This window comes from Neophocaena asiaeorientalis, unplaced genomic scaffold, assembly GCF_003031525.2.
Source record: "Neophocaena asiaeorientalis asiaeorientalis breed wild unplaced genomic scaffold, Neophocaena_asiaeorientalis_V1.1 scaffold781, whole genome shotgun sequence".
Taxonomy (NCBI): domain Eukaryota; kingdom Metazoa; phylum Chordata; class Mammalia; order Artiodactyla; family Phocoenidae; genus Neophocaena; species Neophocaena asiaeorientalis.
The window spans coordinates 479297-502571 of NW_020172994.1; the positions used below are offsets into that span (position 1 = coordinate 479297).

Below are 23275 nucleotides of genomic sequence, written 5' to 3' on the forward strand. Positions count from 1 at the left end.
TTGAACAAAGCTGGCATTTAGACTAGGTCCTACTCAGTGCAAATTATGAAGACACTTGTTAACCCTACAGTGGCTGATCACACAAAACGAGAATATAACCGTGTTCCTCCTCTCTATCCCTGGTAACCATTTTAGATTTTACTATAATCTTGAAGTATAAATATGAGAAACTGAAAAATCAGTTACTGGCATTTCCAATCAAATGCTTGAATTCTTTACAAGGGATGACCCTGAGAAGCAGGTGATTTGTCTCAGAAGCTCAAGCTTCTTTTGGAATCCTTCACTGTGTGCTGGCAGAATAATGGCCCCTCCAAAGATGTCCACATCCTAACCCCTATAACCTGTCGAATATGTTAGGTTACATGGTAAAGGGGGAAATAAGGTTGCTAATCACCTGATTTTGAGACGGGGAGATTATCCTGGATTCTCAAGGTGGACCCACTGTAATCACAAGGGTTCATATAAGTGGAAGAGAGAGGTATGAGAAAGAATCAGAGAGATGGCAGCATAAGAAGAACTCAACCAGCTGTTGCTGGCTTTGAAGAGGGAGGAAAAGGGCCGCGAGCCAAGGAATGTGGGTGGCCTCTAGAAGCTGGAAAAGGCAAGGAAATGGACTCTTCCCTGGAGCCAACCCCTTGATTTTAGCCCATAGAACTTCTAGGTAATAAATTTGTGTTTTAAGCCACTAAGTTTGTGTGAATTTGTCATACCAGCAATAGGTGACTACGTGTACCTTTCCTGCTATCTCCTGCCCTCTCTCTTCAGACCCCAGGTACTCTCCCCCTGCTCTCAAGGATTGTGTATGACATTCGTATCTTAGTATACATTGACTTAGCACTCATACTTGCATTTTGAGACCTTTATCTAATGGATTCTACCTATAAGAATGTATACGTTGTTAAAGAAATTTAGGAATAAACAAGTAGGTGGAGAACAATGTTTTGGAAAGGAGAGTGATCACAATTTCCCCTAAATCACTCGAAGCTAAAAATCTATTCATCCAGCACATGGTCACCCTTGACTAAAACGAATGTTATGATTTTTCAGGTTTAGCAATCTGGTCTTTTTTTCTTCTCTTTCCTTCTAATGACTCCTTTTTTTTTTTTTCTTTTTCTGAGCTAACATGAGCTGTATTGATAACTTACGATTAAATGTTCTGTGACAGCCCTACCTCAGCACACACACAAAAGGACTTGGTTAATTTTTAAATTTAACTTTTTCATTAGTGTCTTAGTGTTCCTCATTAAGAAATTCATTCTTACAAGGAGGTGGAGACAGGCATCATCTATCGCCCCGGAAGGAAGAATTTCAAAACTCTGCCAATGTGGAAAGGAGGACGTGAATTTACCAGGTGTTTATCCTCTTATCTCCGCTAGTACGCATTACAGCTGCCAGTAGTTCGGATTGGTCGTAATCTAGCACTGAACAGTTCAGTATTTTCCCCTGAACTCCACTGGGACTCTAGTATTTCACAAAGCTGCCCTTCTTCACCTGCACTACGTGGATTATGCTTTTATTTTCTTTACTCAGCAACTTTTCAAGTAGTGTCCTTGACGGCGGTTCTCGGCGTGACCCACTCCTGAGAACCGAAGGTCGGGCGTTGGGTCACCGTTATAACCGGCTTCCTGGTGTAAAACAGGTGACTGTTCTACCGGCCGGGGCCGCCCCTCTTACTGGAAAGCCCCGGGTTCCCAGCTGGACGAAAACGAAACTCTTCCCTCTTCCAGGCGGGGGCTTTTGCTTGTTACCAAAAAGCCTTTCTGTCCTCTGTCACATCACCAAGTGGGGACCCCGCTGTGTCTCCGTGACACTGACGCACAGACAGGGTCGTCGGAATTTGGCAGCGGACGCGGTCTCCGGGCCTTGAGGCCGGCGGCGTTGAGGTGGGGTCCGCAGGATGCGCCCGCGGGCCTCGGCTGGCAGCTGGCGACTCCCCTAGGTGAAGCGACTTCCACGCAGGACACCGCCGCAACCTCGGCTCATTTCCCAATCGACTGGCTTCCGGGAGTGGAGGCCGCAGGACAGCTTCCGGTTTCCCCGCCCGCCCCTTAGGCCCCGCCCCCGACGCGGTCTTCCTCCCCAACCAGCCTACTTCCTCCTCCCGGCCTCGCCCCTGGCCCCTCCTCCCCCGTTCTCAGACCCAATTCCTTCTAGTCCCCAACCCTCAGGCCCCGCCCCCAGCCACGCTCCTCCTCTTCGTCCTCGGGCCCCGACCTCCTCCTCCCCCACCTCAGACCCCGCCCCCAGTTCACCCTCAGCTCCGCCCCTCAACCCCCCCTCTCCCGCCCCGTTCCATTCAATTGTTGGATTGTCGGCGCCGCACCCCCTCCGGCGGCCGGCAGGGGGCGGGGTTCGAGCGTGGATTCACGCGGCGTCCCCCGGGCAGAGGCAGGTGCAGCGCGGAGCTGGGCCGGCGGGCGGGCGGACTCGAGGCCGCGGGCGGGCGGCTGCGACGTCGCGTTGGGTCGCGCTCGGCGGGTAGGCCGCGGTGGCCGCATCAGTGCTGACGTGGAGCGACGTGGGCCGGCGCCGGTCCCGGTGGGGCTTGTCGTCCCACCTCCTCGCGTCCGTAAGCAGTGACGAGGCCCGCTACGTAAATCGCTTCGCGGCGGGTAAGTGGCGCGCCGGCCGGCGGGGCCGGCGGGGTCGGCGGAGCCTAAGGCGGGGCCGGCGGAGCCTAAGGCGGGGGCGACGGAGAGGGGGCAGGGCGGAGCGGTTAGCCCCAGCCGCCCCCGCTGTTTGCCCCGCGCACCCGGCGGGCGCTTTCCGAGGGGCCACCTCTCCGGCTCCGAGGGAGCGGAGGCCGCCGGACAGGCGGGCGACGTGGCTCCGTCCTCTCTCGTCGCTCGCCAGAGCCGCCGCCTCCCGGTCCTCGCGGCCCGAGACCGAGCGAGAGGGACGCTGCCACGGCGCTGCTGGAAGGCGCGCCGCCCTTGTTCCCCGCGTCCCCTTTTCGCCGGGACCAGTCAGCCCGGCAAGGCCTCCGGAGCCGGAGCGCGAACTGAGAGGGACGCGCGTCCTCGGACGTCTTCCCCGCGGTCCCCGCCGGGACCCGGACCCGGTCCCGAGTGTGAGCCACTCACGCTCCCTGCGCGGCTCGGGAAGGGGCGGCCGGCCGGCCGGGGTCAGAGCGATGCTGACCCGCGGGACCAGCGTCGGTCCGCACTGGAGGCCTTGTAACCGGGCGGCTCACCGGAGCGGCTTCCGAACAACTTTTCCTTTCCTGCCTAATTCGCCGGGCTGCTGGGAGTGCAGCCACCCTCCCTGGAAACAAACACAAACCGAGATACGCAGGGCTAGAGGTCCAGTGTGAAGATTAGATTACATGAATAATTCGTGTTCTCTAGTTTTTTCCCCGTGGGTACCATGTTTTTCTCCTAGTCTTGATCCTGCTTTTGGATAACAAGCTGCTTTCCCTTCAAAGTCGTAGTCTTTGAACTTAAAGGAACTTTTTTCCCCCAAAGAAAGGCAAATTGCAAACAATGTATTTTGGCCAACTTATGCTAAGTATTAAGATACTGATGTTTAAAAAGCTGCTTATTGATCCAAACGCAGCTTTTCAATGGATTTGATCCTGGATGAGTAAACACTGAAAGCATTGTCATGTTAAGTGTTGGTAATGACACAAACATTTTTGGTGCATCTGTAAATAGTTCGGTGTAAGCAAATGCTTGCCCAGTGACTGTTCAACCTGGAGTCGCTTTGGTGAGTGTGAAGTTGTAATTACACGGATGTTTTGTGTACACATTTTATGAGTGTATGAATAAATTTTTATTGAATGTGTAAACACAAAGGAGCTCTTTAGTCTTTTTGTTTTCACATTGTCCCAGCAGTTTACTGAAATTGGGTGAGTTTAACAAACTCCAGACTCCATAGACTACTCTAGTTTCCTATTGGGGCAAATCACTACATGATTAAAATATGAAATCATGTTTAAAATTATGCATATTTCATGAAAAGTAAGGAAGAGTTTCAGGTTGTTAACATACGTAAGGAATACTGACTGAATCTTTACCAGTATAGACGTATATTCCTGATCCTGTTTTCCCCAACCTGGTATTCTCTACAGGTTAATATTCGGCCAGAAAAGTAAGTCAGGCTTATTGTTGAAGTGGGTAGTCTATTGGAAAGTGCTTAAATGTCTTGTCCCATTTAGGTAGACTTTTAAACATAAAACTGAACAATGCAAACACTTAACAGTTGAACCATTGATGTTTTGACATGCAATCAGTATTGGTCATTAAGGAAATAAACCTGAAATGTCTTTGAATTCTGTTAAGTATTTCTACTTTATTGAACTGATGTCAACAAATATAAAAGTCAACTTTGATAATAGCAGTGTGTGCATTGAATACAATTACAATATTATCAGTACAAGTATATATATATTGTAAAAGTATAGATTTCAAGGAAAGTGTTTCTCATCCATTATACATATGTAGAAGTAAACATTTAAAATCATTTTGTTAATTTCATTTTAAAGAGAACAGGGTGTTTAAAATACTTTTTACCATGGGAATCACACAATAAAGAGTGCCCTGTTCTTAAAAGTAAATCTCTCATTCATGGATTTTCTTTTAATGATGCTGTAGGATATCCAGTAGCCAATAAGGGAGAATGAAGAGGAAAACCTAAGGATGACATTAGCTGGGATTTATCTAAATATTACTCATGAAAACAAGCCAAGTCTTATTGGTATAATACAGTTATAGCAATTTTTAAAAATACCTAGTTTGCAAATCTTGACTGACCTTCCCAGGAGTGTTATGGGAAATTACTGGCAAGGTATATGTGAAACCATTTTGAGTGAAGGCATGAGCTAGTAGGTTATTTAGCACTGTTTAAATAACTCACTGGTGAAGAAGGATGCTTGCCTCCAAGAAAAGCTTACTAGCAACTTTTTGTGAGGCTCTTTTGAAGTCTCTCAGTTCTCCCCAAATGGGAAGCATCTTCATGCATACTTTCTGAACAGAAAAGTACAACCAGACCAATCAAATGTCAAAATGAAACCCTGTGAAATTTTAACAGTGGGGTTCATGTGATTCTGACATTACTTTTGAGAATTCCAGAAAACAAACTCAGTTTCTTCAAGGTTATCTTAGTGAAGTTTTTGTTTTTTTAACTCAAAAGATTTAAAATTAGACCATCCTAACTCAGAATGTCAAATGTCATAGAGTTTTGTTCATATTCTCAAACAGCCTCTTTTTTTTCATTGGTAGCACAAAAATTATTTTTTTGCCTAGAAATGCTTAGGAATTTATATCCTAGCCTTGATTATGATGAGAGCTTCCAGCTCTGGAATTGGGGCAACTATATATCACGCATAAAGACACTTGGGATGCTTTTGCACCTCTTAAAATTGATGGAAGAGTTATATTGAACTTATTTAGGCATGTTTCTACACTTAGGTACTAGTTTTGTTCATATACACAAGATAGGACCAACTTAGGTAAGTATAATAACGTTGATATTCGTCTCTGTGAACCTTAGCTAATTCCAGTGTCATATACTCTTTCCCAGATTTGCTAGTTAGTAGTCAATGCAGTTGTACTTTATGTGTAAATAAATGTTTTGAAATGTACTTAAAGTGCGGTAATGAAGTGTTCTGTTGAAAGAAAAGCCCTACAATGATTAGCCAAGCAAATAACTTCCCCAATAGATTGAAAGTTATGTTTCCCTTCAGGAAATGGGGCGGGGGCTCGGCCTGGCGGGGTGTGCTTGGAAAGGTGGAGATAGGCCATGACTATTTGAATTTCATTTTTCATTTCCTCCTTAGCAGTGGATTCTGCTGTTCGGTTGACTGAAATAGACGAAAGCAGGCACCAGGTGGGGAATGAACTGAAAAAGGGATGCTTGAATAGTTAATCCTTTGGTGATTTTAGTAAAGAGTTTAGATTTCTTAAATAATAATGGGTATCTGAAGCAATTAAACTGGAGTGGCCTTGAATCTGTATTAGAATGCTGCCTGATTTTCTGTATGATTCATATTCAAAATAGTAAAGACAATATTTACAAGTGTTTCAAATAATTATTTAGAAGAACTGTTCCTGGCCACTTCTGTTTTTACACAAAAGTGTAAAACTTGTTATTTGAAAGTTATTCTAACTTTACTTCACAAAGATTACAAAACTTTGAAAGTGGCATAATTTCCTTATACTACTACTGTATTGCTTTGTTTTTCCTGTACTAATCTCCTTCCCCTAAAATGCATAATAACCATAGGCGCATCCCTGTCAACTTCACACACGTGGCTTTTTGTAATTACAGTTGACTCTTGAGCAACGTGGGAGTTAGGGGCGCCGACTGCTGCTCAGTTGAGTATCCCTGTATAACTTTTGACTCCCCCAAAATTTAACTGCTAATAGCCTGCTGTTGACCAGAAAACCTTACCAATAATGTAAACAGTCAGTTAAAGCATGTTTTGTATGTTATATGTATTATATACTGTATTCTCACAGTAAAGTAAGCGAGAGAAAAGAAAATGGTATTAAGAAAATCATAAGGAAGAGAAATACCTTTACAGTACTGTACTGTATTTATCAATACCATAAATTTATGAGATGAATCATTTGTCTGTACCTACATCAGTATTGTCATATGATACAAAACACTGCAGATGTAATATGTATTACTGACACTTGACATCAAAAATGAAAAGATAATGTGAAAAAGAAATCTGTATTTATTTATAGGTATAACGATTCATACATTAATAGCGCAGAAGCAGCAATATGATTGCCTAGTGTAATTGATATGATTGCTTCACGGTAGCCTAGCCCAAACACTAATGAATGAATCATTGTAGAAATTTATGGCATACAGTATTACAGTCATATTCATAATACAGTATTGAAAACATTGTTACTTTTTTTAAAAAAACCACTTACCTGTGATGATAGCTGATTTGCAGTTCCTCCAACTATGAGAGAGAGGAATACTGTACAGTAATGTAGTTCTTTGAAAGCAAAGTTATAAAACAGTAAGAAAACTAACACATTATTTTTATTAAATATCACCTTATGCCTGTGTAAGGATAGACTAGTATCTACATATATTTTACACTTTCATGACATACCTTTTTCTTTTTTCAATAATTATAGGCTATGAGTTTCATCTGTGAGTTTTTCAGCTTATTGCAAATCTCCAAAAAATTTTCCAATATATTTTAATTAATTTATTTATTTGTTTTTATTTATTTTTGCTGCATCGGGTCTTAGTTGCGACACGCAGGACCTTTGCTGAGCTGTGCTGGATCTATCGTTGTGGCGCGTGGGCTTCTCTCTAGTTGCGGCACGTGGGTTTTCTCTCTCTAGTTGTGGTGTGTGGGCTTAGTTGCCCCCAATGACACGTGGGATCTTAGTTCCCTGACCAGGGATCGAACTCGTGTCCCCTGCATTGGAAGGCAGATGCTTTACCACTAGACTACCAGGGAAGTCCCTCCAATATATTTATTGAAAAGAATTTGCATATAAGTGGACCCATACCGTTTCAAACCTGTGTTGTTCAAGGGTCAACTGTACTTCTCTCTCCTAGCTAGCCTGCCTTTTCCCAGTTTCTTAATTGACTTGGTTGAGGAGGACCAGCTTTACAATGTAAGCTTCACATTCTTCTCCTACTTTCTTTCAAACCTTACTTGCTTTGCTGCTTAAATCATAGTTAACCTCTGAGGATCTTCTACTTTCCCAAAGAGCTAAAACCTTTCTTCATCCAGAACTCAAGAAACAGATTATACTTTTCTGTGTTCTTTCTCTTCCTGCTTCCATTAGAGGTGTACTTCCCTTTATTCCACGTTCTTTTCTTTTTGTTTTGACCGTGCTAATTGCAGTGGGGTCTTTATTTTGCCTTTCTTGCAAAAACCATAGCTAATAAGGGGTAGAACTCAACACCCAGATCAACCTCCAGTGCCACACTGTTTATATCGCACACTGCTATGCTACGACCACTAGACCGCGTTGCCACCTCAGGAACTGGGGACAAGGGAAGTGGGGAATGAAGAGAGAGGACTCCTGGATAGGGTGGCTGAGCCGATGGTGATGTCACTCCCCGATCGAGATAAAAGTACAGCAAGAGGTGAGATGCAGAGCAAGAGAGTTGAGGTTAGTTTTAAACATTAGACTTGAGGATCTCTGAAGAAACCGTTAAGAGATGTCGAATAGGCAGATACATACAGGCTAGAGCTCAGGAGAGAGAGGTCCAGGCTGGAGGTGAGATTTGAGACACATCAAGAGGGGATGAGGCAGCCTAGGGGGAGAGTGTGGAGGTGTTTGTGACTGGAAGCCTTGGAATACCAGTACTTAAAGAGTGGGCCAAAGGAGACTAAGGCGAAGGACTGGATAACTTGGAAGGGAAACATGAACGTGGTGTCCTGAAGAGTTCAAGGAGGGCGAAATTTGGGGAGTAGGAAATGCTGTAGGCATGTTGAGGATAGGGACTAAAGATCATTCTTGAAGATTTGGCAAGCAGGCGATCAATCAGTGATGATTTCTTAGAGAGTAGTTGGAATGAAATAATTCTCTGATGAGCCTGAGTCAGGATCAGGTTTATCTGATGGTCATTATTCTGTTGCGAGGCTAGTCATTTGCTCTCTTGATGTCTTGTGATGGGGTGGCAGGAAGCTGAGACTGTCTTCAATGCTGGCAGCCTCTGGGAAGAGGAAATGGGTGGCTGTTCCCAGACTTCACCAAATACCTTTTTCTACTTTTTGAGTTCTGAATCTTAATGTATTACTTACTCAGAAATTAAACCAAAGAATATGGTATTTCCAGGAGAAATTGGGAGTTACTTCTCTCTTCTTATATTGTGCCGTGCTCATCATTATTATTCAGATAATATTATCATTATTCCTTGTTTAAACATCTGTCTCCCTCATTAGAACCGAAGCTGCTGGAGATCAGGGACATCTTGTTACCTGTGTCTTGGTGCCAAGCACAAGGGCTGGGGTATCTTGGGTGCCAGTCACTGTTTAATAAATCAGTAGCCCCTGCCCTCATGGTTACACAGTTGTTATGGAAGATAAGATGTCCCCACATAAAATGCCAGTGTAATATAACACAGAATAAGGTTTAATCTGAAGGAATGTCACCATCCTTCTTTCTTGTTCATGTTGTAGGTTGCCTGGTTCAAGTGCCTTACCTTTCCACATTGTTGCTATGGTTGTGTGGGGGCAGGTGGTAACAGTAACCATTGTCCTGGTGCCCGTAGTAAGTTGCAGCACACTTGCCTGCTGACTCAGTTTCCAAATTGGGTGGGATGGTGTGACATCATTTTAGAGGGACCGCTTAGGAGGGAACCCCAGAAATAGCATGTTTGTTGCCAAGCATCTCTGTTGCTGGCATAGACGCCTGGAAGGAACTTAGGGATGCGGGTGTTGGTCCTTTCAAATCTAAAACAAATTGAGGGCTCACTGCTCTCCTTTTGTCTTTTTCTTTGCCAACTTTACTTCATTCAGCATGTCAAATGTGTATTTTAAAGAGATATTAGTAAAAAAAAAAAAAGGGGGGGTTTAATTGCTAGAGTGTCTAAAACAGCTTTTTTAATGGATTAAAGGCTATCAGAGGAGATTTTAAAGGAATGGTTACTATTTTGTTTGCAGTTAAAATTCTTTGACAAAACCCAGTTTTGAAGTTAAGTAAATGAAAAATAGTTGACAAATTTGTTTCAGTGGAATGAAATTTGAGAAGATAGATTCATTCAGTTTATTAAGTGATTATTATTTTAAAATAGAGCTGATACTTACGAGCGATTTGTAGTGTGTGTAAAATAATTTAAGCAGCACTGCACTCTCTTCAGTGGAAAATGATAAGTAGCACATGATTTAATTTTTTTGAATTTTTTCCTAAGAAAATTGTATAGAAGTAAGTTGGAAAAAAGTACGGAGTTGTTTTCACCTCTCTATGCTGTTTTTTTGTTTTATGGAAATTAGAGTATTCTGGTGTAGTTTTGAGAGATTTTAATTTTTTTTAAATAAAATCTTATGATCTGCCAACTCGACATTATAATTTTACTGCAGGATAAATAAAGAAGAAAACGAAGGAGCAAAGCATTGACTACAAATATCTTAATAATGAGCAAGTGTGGCAGGAAAAAATATATTAAAACAAATCTAAGGTAGGTGGATATATTATTTTTCTATTCTTTTGAAAGTTCTACTTAGAGAGCTTAAAGTTAAAATGATGGATAAATTAATGGTGTATATCTATGTACCATACATATGTATGTGTATGTGTGTACGTATATATACACATTATAATAAAAAATATAATAATATGTACCCAAATTGCTCAGCTGCTCAATTAAGGAGTTTCTCTTCCACCATGTGCTGTGTGAGGCAATGCAGAGGATGGGTGGACATTCACGGGCAGCTCATTCTAAGCGCTGGCCTTTCCAGTCAGAAAGGAGATTGCACTTAAGGATGTGGACAGAGTTTTCGTTTTTCTGCTTACACTTGTACCTGAAGTTGTAAAACAGAGGGAAGTCTCTACCAAGCGTTTTACAGAAATCCAAATATTACTTATCAGGTTTTCTTTTAGTTACTTTCAGAGACATTCTGGTTCATCCATTGGGTCTAGCATCAAAAAGAAAATGAATTTTCTTTGACAGTTTTGGTAAAACTATTTAAAAATAGATTATAGAAACAACTTTAATAATTTTTCCTTTTGCTGCTGGATCCTATTTTTAAAAGAGGTGAAAATGTTTACAAGGGTAAATATAGTTGCTCTGCAGTGTAATTTGTCTTTGCAAACTGGATACAACTAAGTAAGATTTTAGAAGTTATTAGTTCACTGTACACTTTAATTATAATTAGGAAACTGCCTTTGTCTTATTTTTCATTTAGATATTTTTGGTCTGTATTCCTTTTCTCTTCTTTGTTCCTACCTTTTACGAACACTTTCCTCCGTACTTATGATAGCATTTCTTTAAAATGTTTTTCCTTTTTCTTCTGGTTTTTCCTTCCATTTAAATATCTTGTGTGTTCTTGAAACATAGGTACGCCGAAATAACTTTGGTCATTAATTACCTCAATATTTCTATAATTGTAAATATCATTTTTACAGATATATTCCTTTGTATTCATTTCTTGAATGTATATTATACAAATCATATACAGACAGTACTGTACTGTTTGTTGTAGTTCAGTATTTTGGGGAGTTTTTGCAGTATGACATAGATGTTCTACTAAAGGCCTAGAAAATAACAGAGTAAGCAAACAAATACAATTCTACCCCCAACCCCTAAAAGTAGTTCACCCTGGAAGTCTTTGAAAATTGTGCTACTGGATGGATCCTATTCTTTTAAAACATTAGTTATATTAACACTTACTGAACTGAATCCCAATATATTCAGAAAATATTGGGATAACATTTACTTTTCTGTTGAAGAAGAAAATGGTTTGCCAATAATATAAAAAAGATTTCAGAGGAAATATTTAGCTTTCATAAGAAAAGAATGTTCCTACTTCCATTAATCATTTATAAATTTAAATATGCCCATTTTAGCAAATCCTTATCTGTTCTTTAGAATTGTGGAACTGAATGTTTGCCAGTATTTTGCTTACTGTTAGCTTATGGTGCTTAATGGACTTTTTAATTTGTTTTAGTGTTTTTTATTGTTTTATCTCATACGTTTTTATTTTTAAATATTCTGTAATTTATATTTCCTAATTGGTCTTTTTCTGTCTAATTTGGATTTGTTTAAGATTAAAATATTACATAATTAATTTATAGATTACTCTATTAATACTAGTATAACTATGATTAAAATTTATTACAAAAAGTGAGATTTGGGGGAAAATATTGTATGTACACCTCTTTAATTTTCACTATAAAGTATGTATGTAAGTGAACATACTTTAAAGTATGAAATCTTTCAAATCTTTCATACTCAAATCTTCACTCATACTTAAAGTATAAATCTTTCATAAAGTATGAAAGATTAAAATGGATCTTTCTCTTACACTTTTTAAATAAATTCCATCAGGACTACTGAGGCTGACTTACAGATGTTAGTGTTGATGTACATCATTTCCAGCTGAGGTCTGGGTCCTGTATTTCCTGCTGAGTTAGTGTTTGAAAATACCCAGTACAGTGCCTGACCCATTTTGAGCACTTAAATGTTAATTGAATCTTCAGCCCTGAGTCCTGGCCTGGGTTGGTTTTTAGTGGGTTTAGGCGGTGGTACTGGAGAACAGTTGGATATAGATCAGCAGAATGAACTTAGTTGAAAATGACAGAGTGTGTAAATTGGTAGTGCTGACCTTACTCTTCTGTAGATGATTTTTACCTTCAAATAAATTTAGTATCAAACTTTTACTGAATGACATGTACTGGGCACTGTACGAGGCACTCCAGGAGAATAAAATGGGATAAGATCTACATCCTAGTGGGAAAGACAAAGCATATCTAAATGAAGATTGTGACAACAGTTGCAGCATACTCAAAAGCACAGCATTGGTTAAGATGTATCTAAACGGGACTACTGCTCAGGGCACTGGCTGTGGAAGGACCCCTGAGGTCACAGTCACAAGACCTCTTGTTCACCCTCTATCATGCAGTCTGTTGTGTCCTCTGTAGAAAGTCACTTAATCTCTCTGAACCTTATTTTTATCATTTTAGTAACACCTAACAGTTGCGTAGTCTTCCAGAATAGTTGATTAATTGGCTTATTTAATGATTATGGTAGATTCTGTACTAGGTACTGGGAATACATCGAAATCTAAGATGTGGTCTCTGTTGCACACACTGTGCTAGTACTTTGTGGACAGATGTGATATATGCTAGACAAGTGCTGAAATGGAGGGGATTGCACAAGATGCTTTGGGAACTCAGAACAGCGTAATTGTGCCCAAGGCTATTCGAATAGGCTTTGAAAGATGGTGTCCTTGAGCCAGGCTTTGAAGAACGAGTAGAAATGCGCCTGTTGGACAGAGAAGGAGTGAAGGGCATCCCAGGAACAGGGAAGAGCAGATATAAAAGATTAGAATTGGGGGAATAAGATGTGTATTTGACCAACAAATGGCTCATAAGGAGGCTGGAATGCAGAGTGTGGGAAGGAATGGGGTGGCTGGAGATGAGGCTGTAAAGATAAAATGAGGTCACATTGTGAAAGAAATTGAATGGCAGTTTGGTTTGGTAATTGAGAATATGAACTTTGGAAAAAGACCTTAGTTCGAAACCTGGCTTTGCCACTCAATACCTTTGTGGTAAAATCAGATTCTCAACCTCTTTATGTCTCCTTTTCCTCACCTCTAAAAGAAGAACTAGGTATATTGCCCTTATAAAGTTGTTAAGAATGAAAACTAGTAGGCATTTACCACATGGTAAGCACTTGACAAACGGTAGTTGTAGTTAGGATTATTGTGAGAAGTTTGGGTTTTATCCTGTAGCCAATAGGAAGCTCCTGAAGAGTTTTAAGCAGAAATATGTTTCAGAAAGATAACTGTTGGCAGGACAGTGGTGGCAGAGAAGAGGACTGAATTGTTCTTTGGAAGGTAGAATCATCCCACCTGGTGATGACACTGTAGGGAATGAAAGGGAGAGGGTATCAGGATGACACTTAGGTTTCCACTGGAGCAGATGGATTGAAGGTGGGGCCCCATTTCCTGAGGTGCGAAACTCAGAGAAGGAACATGTTTGTGGAGGAAGAAAAGGAGTTAGTTTTGGACCCATTGAGTTTGAGGTACCTGCAGGACATCTATTTGGAGATGTTAAGTAGGCACTTGGATATGATTCTGGAATTCAAGAGAGACCTCTGGGCCGGAGATCTAGATTTGAGAGTCGTAAGCTTAAAGCTGGTGCTTGAATCTAGAGAAATGGATAATATTACACAGGAAGAGATTTGAGAGTGAGGCCAGAAGGCTAACCAGAGTCCTAAAGAATGCAGTGTTGAAGGTTAACACTGAGTAGGAGAAGGAATTGGCAAAGGAGCTTGTGGAGAAATTGTCAGAGAATTGGATGAGAGCAGAAAATCAGTATCGTGACCTCAAGATAGAGTCCCAAGAAGGGAGATGTCAGCGGTTTTGAGTGCTGCTGAGGGATCAAACAAGATAGGACTTAAAATAAACATTGGATTCAGTGACTGAGATAGATTACCCTTACTAGAGAAGTCTTCGTGAGGCAGAAGCCAGTTAGGGGTTGTCTGGGAGTAGGTAGGAGGTGAAGAAATGGAGATAGTGTTGGCAGTTCTTTAAAGTAGCTTAGCAGTGAGAGGAAGAAGAGAGGTTTGAGAGAGCAGCTAGAGAATGACTTCTGGTTCAGTGGGTGTGTGTGTGTGTGTGTGTGTGTGTGTGTGTGTGTGTGGTTGGGGAGACTTGAACAAGCTTAAATCTTGGCAGGAGGAAGCCATGGGGAGGGCAGAGGGTAATTGTTAGTGTAATGCCCCCACAGCCTAATGAAGAGGGATCCCAAGGACAGACAGGAATTTAAGTCTGGGGAGTTGGAAGCAAGGGAAAATGCAGGTGTAGGTGTAAGTGGATTTGTTGATTTGGTGGCAGGAAGTTGAGGGGGTTCTCATCTGAAACAGGAGGCAAGGTCTCATGTGGAATGTGATAGTAGGTGAGCTCAGGGATTTGAGAAGAGGGAGACTTGAAACAGTAGCAGAGAATGGGAGAGTAAGCTTCCAAGGAAGCAGTAAGATTGCTGCTTATTTGAGGTTGAAAACTGGATTCAGTAGCCTTAATAATATTCTCTTCTTAAATTTTGTTCAGTATTGTTCATTGGTGCAGGCATAGAGGAGACGGAATAGGTTTTATCTGAGATTGGTATTTACTAAACAGATAAAACAGAAGGAAAAGGGACAAGGGAATTTAGGGTATTGGGAAACAGCAGTTAAAATGAGAAACTATGGATTCTAAGCTGAGTAGGACGGGATGTGAAGAAAGGAGGAGGCTGATTGAAAGGGAGAAAGTAGTGGTCTAGAGATCAGTGTGGTGGAAATACAGGCGTGATGGGAGTAATTGAGGGTGGGTGTGAGCTGGGAGGATAGGATATTGGTAGAGTGGGGTGTCAGAATTAATTATTTCAGAGGTGGAGCAGTTTTGGACACTGACAAGGTCCAGTGTATGGCCAGCCCCTCAGGTAGAAGGCTGTAGGGGAGGGAAGAAAGTCATTAAACCGAGGCATCAGGGTGAGGGATGGGTCCTTTGTTTTGAGGGTGGAACATAACACAGAATGGTGGAGAGGAAAGCTTTTTTAAGTCAGGTGCCAAAATCTTCAGTGTCAATCCTTGAAAGTAGAAGCTGATGATTATCATATGGATGAGTAGTATCGGATGGTACACCCAATTACCTTGAGGCTCCGTGAACAAGAGTTTTTATGAAGGAGCAGAGGAAGCACAGCTGGGAAATAGTGGGGATCAGTGAGGATGCCAAGTCAACATTGGGATCTTGATTCAGTGTGGGAAGACAAACAGCTCCCTCTTGAGGCGGGGTGTGGGGGGCTTTGGGAGTTCCAGGCAGCACATCGCAAAGGCTTCGGAGGAGAACAGGAGCGAGCAACTGTATTATGGGGGGAAAGGAAGCACTGGTTATGAGAGTGAAAATGAAATGTGGGAGGAGCTTGTATCTTTGACAGTGGCTGGGGAAACCAGAATGTGAGATGTTAATGGATATGATTCTGGCATAGGTGAAGGAGCATTGCAGTTTAGTCATGGCTTACAGGGGACCTTACTGTGATATGTGAGTGGACGGTAGCAGTTGTGAGGAGCATCAATGCAGCTGCTTGGTCCAGTGCTGGGATAGGAGGTTAGTGGATGATGCCAAGTGTGGCAGGGAGGATGAACGGGGGTGGCGGGGAGGGGGGTGCTGCTAACCTTCCATTTCTGCCTTTCCTCACTAGGAGGCTCAGGGCCTCATGGCATCCTGATCTGGCTGGTATTTAGCTATATGGATTTTTTGGTAGTTGGTGTGGTACTGACTCACATACAGACACATGATTCTAACTTTGGAGCTTGAATGGATAGTGATGCTCTTTACTGAAAGAAGGAATATAAGAGAAGGGATAGGTGTCTGTGAAAACTCCAGGTTAAGTTGCTCACTTGGGGGGGAAGCACAGATACAGATTTGGGAGTCAAATGCATATAGGATTGAGGAAGCCATAGTATGTAGACTGAAAAAAGTAAAAGGGCAAAGGATTGAACTCTGGGGAATACCCAGGAAAAAAAGGGAACGTGAGTGCATGAAATACTGTGTATAAAACACTTTCATGTGTAAAACAGTTTGAAATGTTTAATAACTTATGAAGTCTTTCATTATATCTCAAAAAACAACTCCTGAATACCTTAGGTTTACCTTTTTAAGCATTAGTGCTTTTTTTGGTGGGAGTCTTCCTGGATTCTATTATGTATACTCCTCTTTCCTTAAATTATACAAAGTATAATTATTTTCTTTCTTAATGACTCAGGATAGTTATTGTAAATATCAGTTATTGAATTTTAACTCATAAATTCTTCAATTTCCTGAATATAAAGAACTAGGAGACTTTACCCTGTATGGGCCCAAATTGCTACACACTTGGAATTCCTTTAATTTTAAAAAATTTTATTAATGTATAGTTGATGTACAATATTATATAAGTTACAGGTGTACTAATACCGTGATTCACAATCTTTAAAGGTTCTACTCCATTTTTACTTACTATAAAATATTGGCTATATTTCTTGTGTTGTACAGTATATCATTGTAGCTTATTTTAAACCTAATAGTTTGTACCTCTTAATCCCCTACCCCTATCCTGTCCCTCCTGCTTCCCTCTTCCTACTGGTAACCACTAGTTTGTTCAATATATCTGGGAGTCTGTTTCTTTTTTGTTATATTCAGTAGTTTGTTGTATTTTTTAGATTCCACATATAAGTGATATCATGGAGTATTTGTCCTTCTCTGTCTGACTGATTTCACTTAACGTAATACCCTCCAAGTCCATCCACGTTATTGCAAATGGCAAAATTCCATTTTTTATAGCTGAGTAGCATTCCCCTGTGTATACAGACCACATCTTGTTTATCCAGTCATCTGTTGATGGACACTTAGGTTGCTTCCATATCTTGGCAGTTGTAAACAGTGCTGCTGTGAACATTGGGGTGCATGTGTCTTTTCGAATTAGTGCAGGGGGTTGGATATACACCCAGTAGAGGGATGGCTGGGTCGTGTGGCAGCTCTCTTTCGAGTGTTCTGAGGACCCTCCACGCTGTTTTCACGATGGCTGCACCAACTTACATTCCCACCCACAGCCACACTTGGAATTCTTGACCTGTTTATTATATTCTGTATATTTTCTCCTCCCCTTACCCTATTTCCAGCTGTCACTTCTTATATCCAGTATGTTTAGAAACCAGATAAATGAGAATTGTATTTACAATTAAATTGAATGGGTTTAGAGTACCAACTAGGTACTCCTCATTTTAGAAGTTTCAGTTTACGAACTTTGGGCCATTTGTTTTGCCTGTTAACAGGTAACTCTTGGTTATTGTCTCGTTCTTGACTGAATTCTAAGATATCAAACAGTTGAAACGTTGTACAGTGTAGATGCTGAAGGACCTAGAGTAAAGGAGCATCTGAGTGACGTGGACATCTCTTCTCTCCAGAGTATTAAAAGCAGTTCTTAATCTGGATCCCCCCAGCCTTTCTGGCCATACTTTCACCTGTCTGCTCTGCCTCTTCCCCGCTAGATGTAGATAGGCTCCCCCCAGGGCTCCCCCACGCCTTACCACGTTCCCTACTACAGTCGGCTACTCTATTTTCCAGACATTCTCCGTATTTTCCTTCCTCTCATGGTCCTCCTGTCCTTTTCTACCTGGTGAAATGCTTCTCATCCTTCAGTATACAACTCGCATGGCCCCATCCTCAGGCCCACTTCAACATTCCTTCCTATGTTTTCCAAAGCATTTCGTACATAACATCCTTCACACAGTTTAAGAAGTGTTCATTACTGGTCTAACTGATAGAATTTACCAATAAGCTAAGTTTTTCTCAAATTTTAATATATATCAGAATCTCTTGGATGTAAAAAATTAGACCCCTCAGAAAGTTTGAATCAGTAGATTTGGGGTTGAGTCTGGGAATCTGCCTTTTTTTTGTCTTTACAAGTGTATTTGTTAATTCTGATACAGGTTGTGCGAGGACTATACTTTGAGAAACCAAGGCCCAAGTGGTGAATGATTTCCTTCAGGGCAAGGATTGTGACTTAACTTTTGTATTCTCAGGGCCTGTCATGTATTGTAGATGGTGCTAAAGGAATGTTCCTGAAGTGGGGAAGGCCTTTCAGCGTATAATGTTTGAGTGGAGACTCAAGTTCTTGGCAGAGCCTAAAGAGAGCTTTTTTTTTTTTTTTTGCCGTACGCGGGCTGCTCACTGTTGTGGCCTCTTCCGTCACGGAGCACAGGCTCCGGACGCGCAGGCTCAGCGGCCATGGCTCACGGGCCCAGCCGCTCTGCGGCATGTGGGATCTTCCCGGACCGGCTCGCAAACCTGTGTCCCCTGCATCGGCAGGCGGACTCTCAACCACTGCGCCACCAGGAAAGACCCTAAAGAGAGCTTTTAATAATGGTGTAAGAAATAGCATAAGACAACATTTCTCAAGTTCTTCCCAAAACACTTCTGCTAGGACTTGCTTTGTGGGAAGAGGGTCTAGGGGAGTCAGATACTTTTGGAAAATGCTGCCTATTGGATCTGCACCCTCCACCCTTCTCAAGTCACACTGAAATATTCAAGCTTCTGAGAAAATTCTGCAGCAAATAAACCCTTTTAGTCCCGGATATTTCAACCTCTAGCTAAGCGTGTCCCCCTTACCCTCTTTTCTCAGATAATACCTTTTCATATCTTGCAGAATTAAGTGTTCTAGGTATTCTCTTTGGGAACTGCTCACAGCAAAAGTAGAACCGCAGGAATTGGCAGTTTTTGCAGGGGCATGGCCTCTACTTACCTAGAATTGGACAGTCCATGTTGGGAAATAATAAGAAAAGAGATAAAGGAATTGGGGAATGTTGAGGGAAAGACATTTTTTCATAGTAGACTCTAGATTTTTATTTTTATAATTGCTCTAAATTGTCATGTTCAGTTGTAAGTATTAAAATGTCTGAATAGGGAGAAGTAATTCTAGGTGTAGTATAGACTACAGCAGACAGCTTTGAGAACAGAAGACTTGAATTCAGGTAATGTTTGTTGAAATGCAAAAGAAGGTATTAAGTAGATGAAGGATCTGTAGGATCTGGTTACTAATCAAATCTGGGAAAAAAGATCTGGACATGTCAATTCAAAGTTCTAATTTACCTGCATACTTTCTGGATATATATTTAGTCTACTAAGGTGAAAAAAACACACTATATTATTGACAACTGAAAAGATATACAATAGCAGGGAGTAGTTCCTATAAGTTTTTGGAATTTGATTTTGCTTATTTTTTGTTTGCATTTTATATTTTCTAGTAGTAGGGTAACATTATAATATGGTTTACCATCTATCTAGAAAGAGTCTATATAGAAATAATTAACTTAAATTGAAATTATAGGCAAAAAGATTATTGCATAAGTTTTTCCTGGAAAAATTAGATTCTCTTTAAGTAAAGGGAGAGCTGCAGGACAAATGGTCAACTCTGAGTGATTCAATTTGACAGGCTTTTTTATCAGCAGCTACTTAGTGCTGACAAAGCAGCTACATCTTTATATTGTAACACAATTAGTTTAGACAATGTGGAAGTTCTTTCATATTACATCATAATGTAAAGCAGGTTTATTAGGCCGTGAGAGTCATAGAATATTTAAACTTCATGTAAAATATAAAACCTAACTTTATCACTAATTTATGCAAGAGGGCTTAAAATAATTATCAAGGAGGCTTTATTATAAGATTAAAATTTTTTTTAAATAAACTAATTCCATGGAACATTTTGTAGTGCTCCCTTGGTAATGTTCATACCCAGTGAGCAGAGAAGGTGCCTTTAAGTTTGGAGAGTTAGGACTCTGCCACTGAGTCTATTTCTTGAAAATAGAAAGTAGTACAATTGGATGATAGAAATGAATATCAATCAGAAAGCCAAGTGAACACAGATATTTCAGATATTCAGATAGGGCCTTAATACTTCTTCCTTTTTATTGTCTTTCCAGACAAATGACCATGGAAATTGACTCTCAGCAGGATGGAAGTATACCAGATTCTGTGGCAGAGAGCGAATCTGCTCACATGCAGATGCAGACTGGTCAAAATTCAATCCCCACTTTAGCTCAGGTAAACTTAATGTAGGCAACAGGCAGGCACCAATGAAAATTAGCCTGTATGGGAATGAGAATTGTGTGCAGATTCTGTTTTCTTGCAGTTGGTCTTAAGTTTCCCCTATTCCCCGGTTATCAGCCATTCTTACTGATTTGACTTGGAAGAGAAGATATGTGTTTGAATTACTTTTGCATTGTAACAGACACTATGTAAAGGAAAAACAAAACCCCCTCCATAGTATGTATGTAATCCTATTATCCATAGTATGTAATCCTCAATTTATTATTTGAGAAGTTCAGTAATTCCACATTGAATTCAATTCAGTAGTTTTATATTCTTAGCTATAAAGATGGCAGAAATCTTGCCATTTGTCCAGTGTATATTTGGTTTAATCTTTACTTTCTTTTTAGTTAGGTCTTAAACTTTGAATTAGTTTCATTTAGAGACCACTGATATGAGTTAGTGTTTGTTTTTCAGCTCTTATTTTTAGATATCTATAAAAATATGTAGTAAAAACAATCACATTTATTTAGTTCATCAAATACTTACTGAATCCTTCCTGTATCTAGGCACTATTCTAGATGTGTGGGGTATGTATTTCCTGGCCTTGACATCTCACGGTTTAGTGGGGTAGAGGTGTTTGAGGGGTAATTCTCGCTGTGTAAGAAGTATTGTGGGGAGGGAGGAAGATGCAAGAGGGAAGAGATATGGGGATATATGTATACATAGAGCTGATTCACTTTATTATACAGCAGAAACTTACACAACATTGTAAAGAAATTATACTCCAATAAAGATGTTAAAAAAAAAAAAAAAAAGTACTGTGAGATGTTACATAGGAATGATTGAGGCGTGCAGCGGGGGAGCAGCCGGTTGACCAGGAGTGCTTTGTAGAGGATTTTACTTTTGAGCTGGACACAAAGTGTGAGTAGAGGTTGACGGGTGGAAGAGAGGGAAGCGTATTCTAGGCCAGGGAAGAATGTACAAAGGCAGAGGATGGGGGTGGGAGCTGCAGCGTTGAGGCCAAGTGGAGCCGTGTGTCTGGCCTGGGAAGTTGAGCTGGTCAGGGTAAGCAGAGGGTGGTAAACATTTGGGAGCATGGACCATCCTGTGTTCTAAATGTTCCTGAGACATTTTCCAGTGTTCACTGTGTTTAAGACATCAGCAACTGTGTGTGGGTTGGATGGGGACCTCAGCGAGCTGGGAGCGGGTCGGGGGGTTGGGGGGTGGACATCATTTGAGTGGCATCATGGTGATGTGGGGTGCAAGCAGTGGAGAGACTCCTGTAGTATCTTGAAGGGAGAATAGAAACGACCGGATGGCTGCCTGGAGAGGCCTCGGGAGCGCCAGGCACCTCCTGGGTTGTCTCCGGCCAGACTGGCTCCTGTGAGGCCTCTATTTTCCCAAGACACCCACGCACCCAGCCTGCTTTTCTTTCCTCTTTCAAGTTCCCGACACCCACTTGCTCCCTGGGGTTTTCTCCTCACAAGTGCTTTGTGGAGCTACATCTCCATGGCAACACCCTTCTTTGTTACCCCAGAAAACAGGCATTCAGACCTTTGCTATTTTTTAAGAAAGCAGCCTTTTTCTTATTAAAAAAATGCGTGTTCATTGTACAGAATTGATAAAATATGTATTATTAGAAGAAAATTAAAGCTAACTATAGTCTTAACGTCCAGAAATTTAATTGTTGTTAGCATTTTGGTGTTTATCCTTTAGTCTTTTTGTCTGTGAAAATAGAAGAGAATGCACATATATCTTTTGGTGAATTGGGGGTGTTCTAGAGTTTTTATAACTATGATTCTTGGTCTATAATTCTGCCCTTTTGCTGAAGTGGTAGTTGAAAGCAAATCTTCCTTCTGCCGCCACTTCTCTCCCTTTAGGTACTGGTTTCCTGTCCTCCACACATGCAGTTTCCTCCGGCCTTCTGGGCCTGCACAGTCAAAACAACAGACCTCCATTGTCTAACAGTGATAGTTGGCAGTTCTGAGGACCTTCATTCAGCCTGGGTGACACCCAGCCCCGTGAGCCTCAGTCAGAAGTTGCTAAAGAGGTCAAGTAATATGAAGTCCAAAAAATAACCTTGGATTTATGAGGTTTTGGAATTGAATAGGTCCAGTGAACAGAAACCTAGCTTTAGTAGGTTAGAGAATAAATAAGAGGGAGAGGAAATTGGAAGTATAGATTCTTCAAGAAGTTTTTCTGTGAAATAATAGATAACGATGGGTTTGTGAAACAAAGGAGTGAGAACTGGGGTGTGAGAAAGCTGGGAGTGTTAAATAAAATAGAAGGGGGGAATAGAGACTTGTGAGAAGGCTGAATCACAGAACTAGAAAAAAGCTGTGGTTTACATTTACAATGTTTATTACTTCCTTAAAAATCTCAAATATATCAAATGTTGATAGACATTAAATCTGGATAGCGAGTTCATAGACCTGCTATGTTATTCTGTTTTCTCTATATTTAAAATAGTTGATCAAAAAATAAATTATGGTTTTTGTCTTTCACATACTAGGAATGTTAAGAGATTAAGAAGAAATCTGTATGCTGAGTCATTGATTCTTTTGGTTAACTAAGAGTTATCCTCCATGGATATGAGGCCATAAATCCTCTATGGATCATGATATTTTGCAGAATTGGGACACAGTTCTTAGCAGTCAGAATTTTCTAAACGTAATTATTAATTTAGATTCTTGTGATGCCTGAAGCTGTTTATTTATGAGTATTCATTATTATTATGCAATATTATATAATAGAAGGATTAGGAAATCAAACTGAAATTTTATTAAGCCTATAATGTATGCTAAAAGTGACTGACTGACTCTTCCGAATAATTCCCAATGTCATTGTATGTACTTGCCAGTTACTTCATTTAAACTAGAGGATTGTGAATTCTCAGATGTTTTAGACTTAAGTTCAGGTTTGTATAAAGAGGAATTTATAACAGTTACTTTCCTTTTCACATGGTCTAATTATCATTAAGTAGTGTCGGAACAAAGGGTGTAACCAGAAGGTTCAGCGGGTTTGATCCTTTGCCTCTGGTCATTTGATAGTGGTAGTTTTGAGTATCCTGGCCTT

General features: G+C 40.9%; 1 protein-coding gene across 5 annotated transcripts in view; it reads left to right on the plus strand.

The window, feature by feature from the left end:
- The first annotated feature begins 2401 nt into the window (after positions 1-2401).
- Positions 2402-23275, plus strand: part of CREM (cAMP responsive element modulator) — a 65902-nt gene continuing 45028 nt past the window's right edge. For all 5 annotated transcript variants that reach the window (XM_024742263.1, XM_024742267.1, XM_024742261.1 and 2 more), the window contains exons 1-3: positions 2402-2612; positions 10010-10107; positions 20092-20212. In XM_024742263.1, coding sequence (XP_024598031.1) covers positions 10064-10107; positions 20092-20212 — 165 coding nt within the window. In that variant the 5' untranslated portion in view covers positions 2402-2612; positions 10010-10063. The remainder of the gene's footprint in view (positions 2613-10009; positions 10108-20091; positions 20213-23275) is intronic.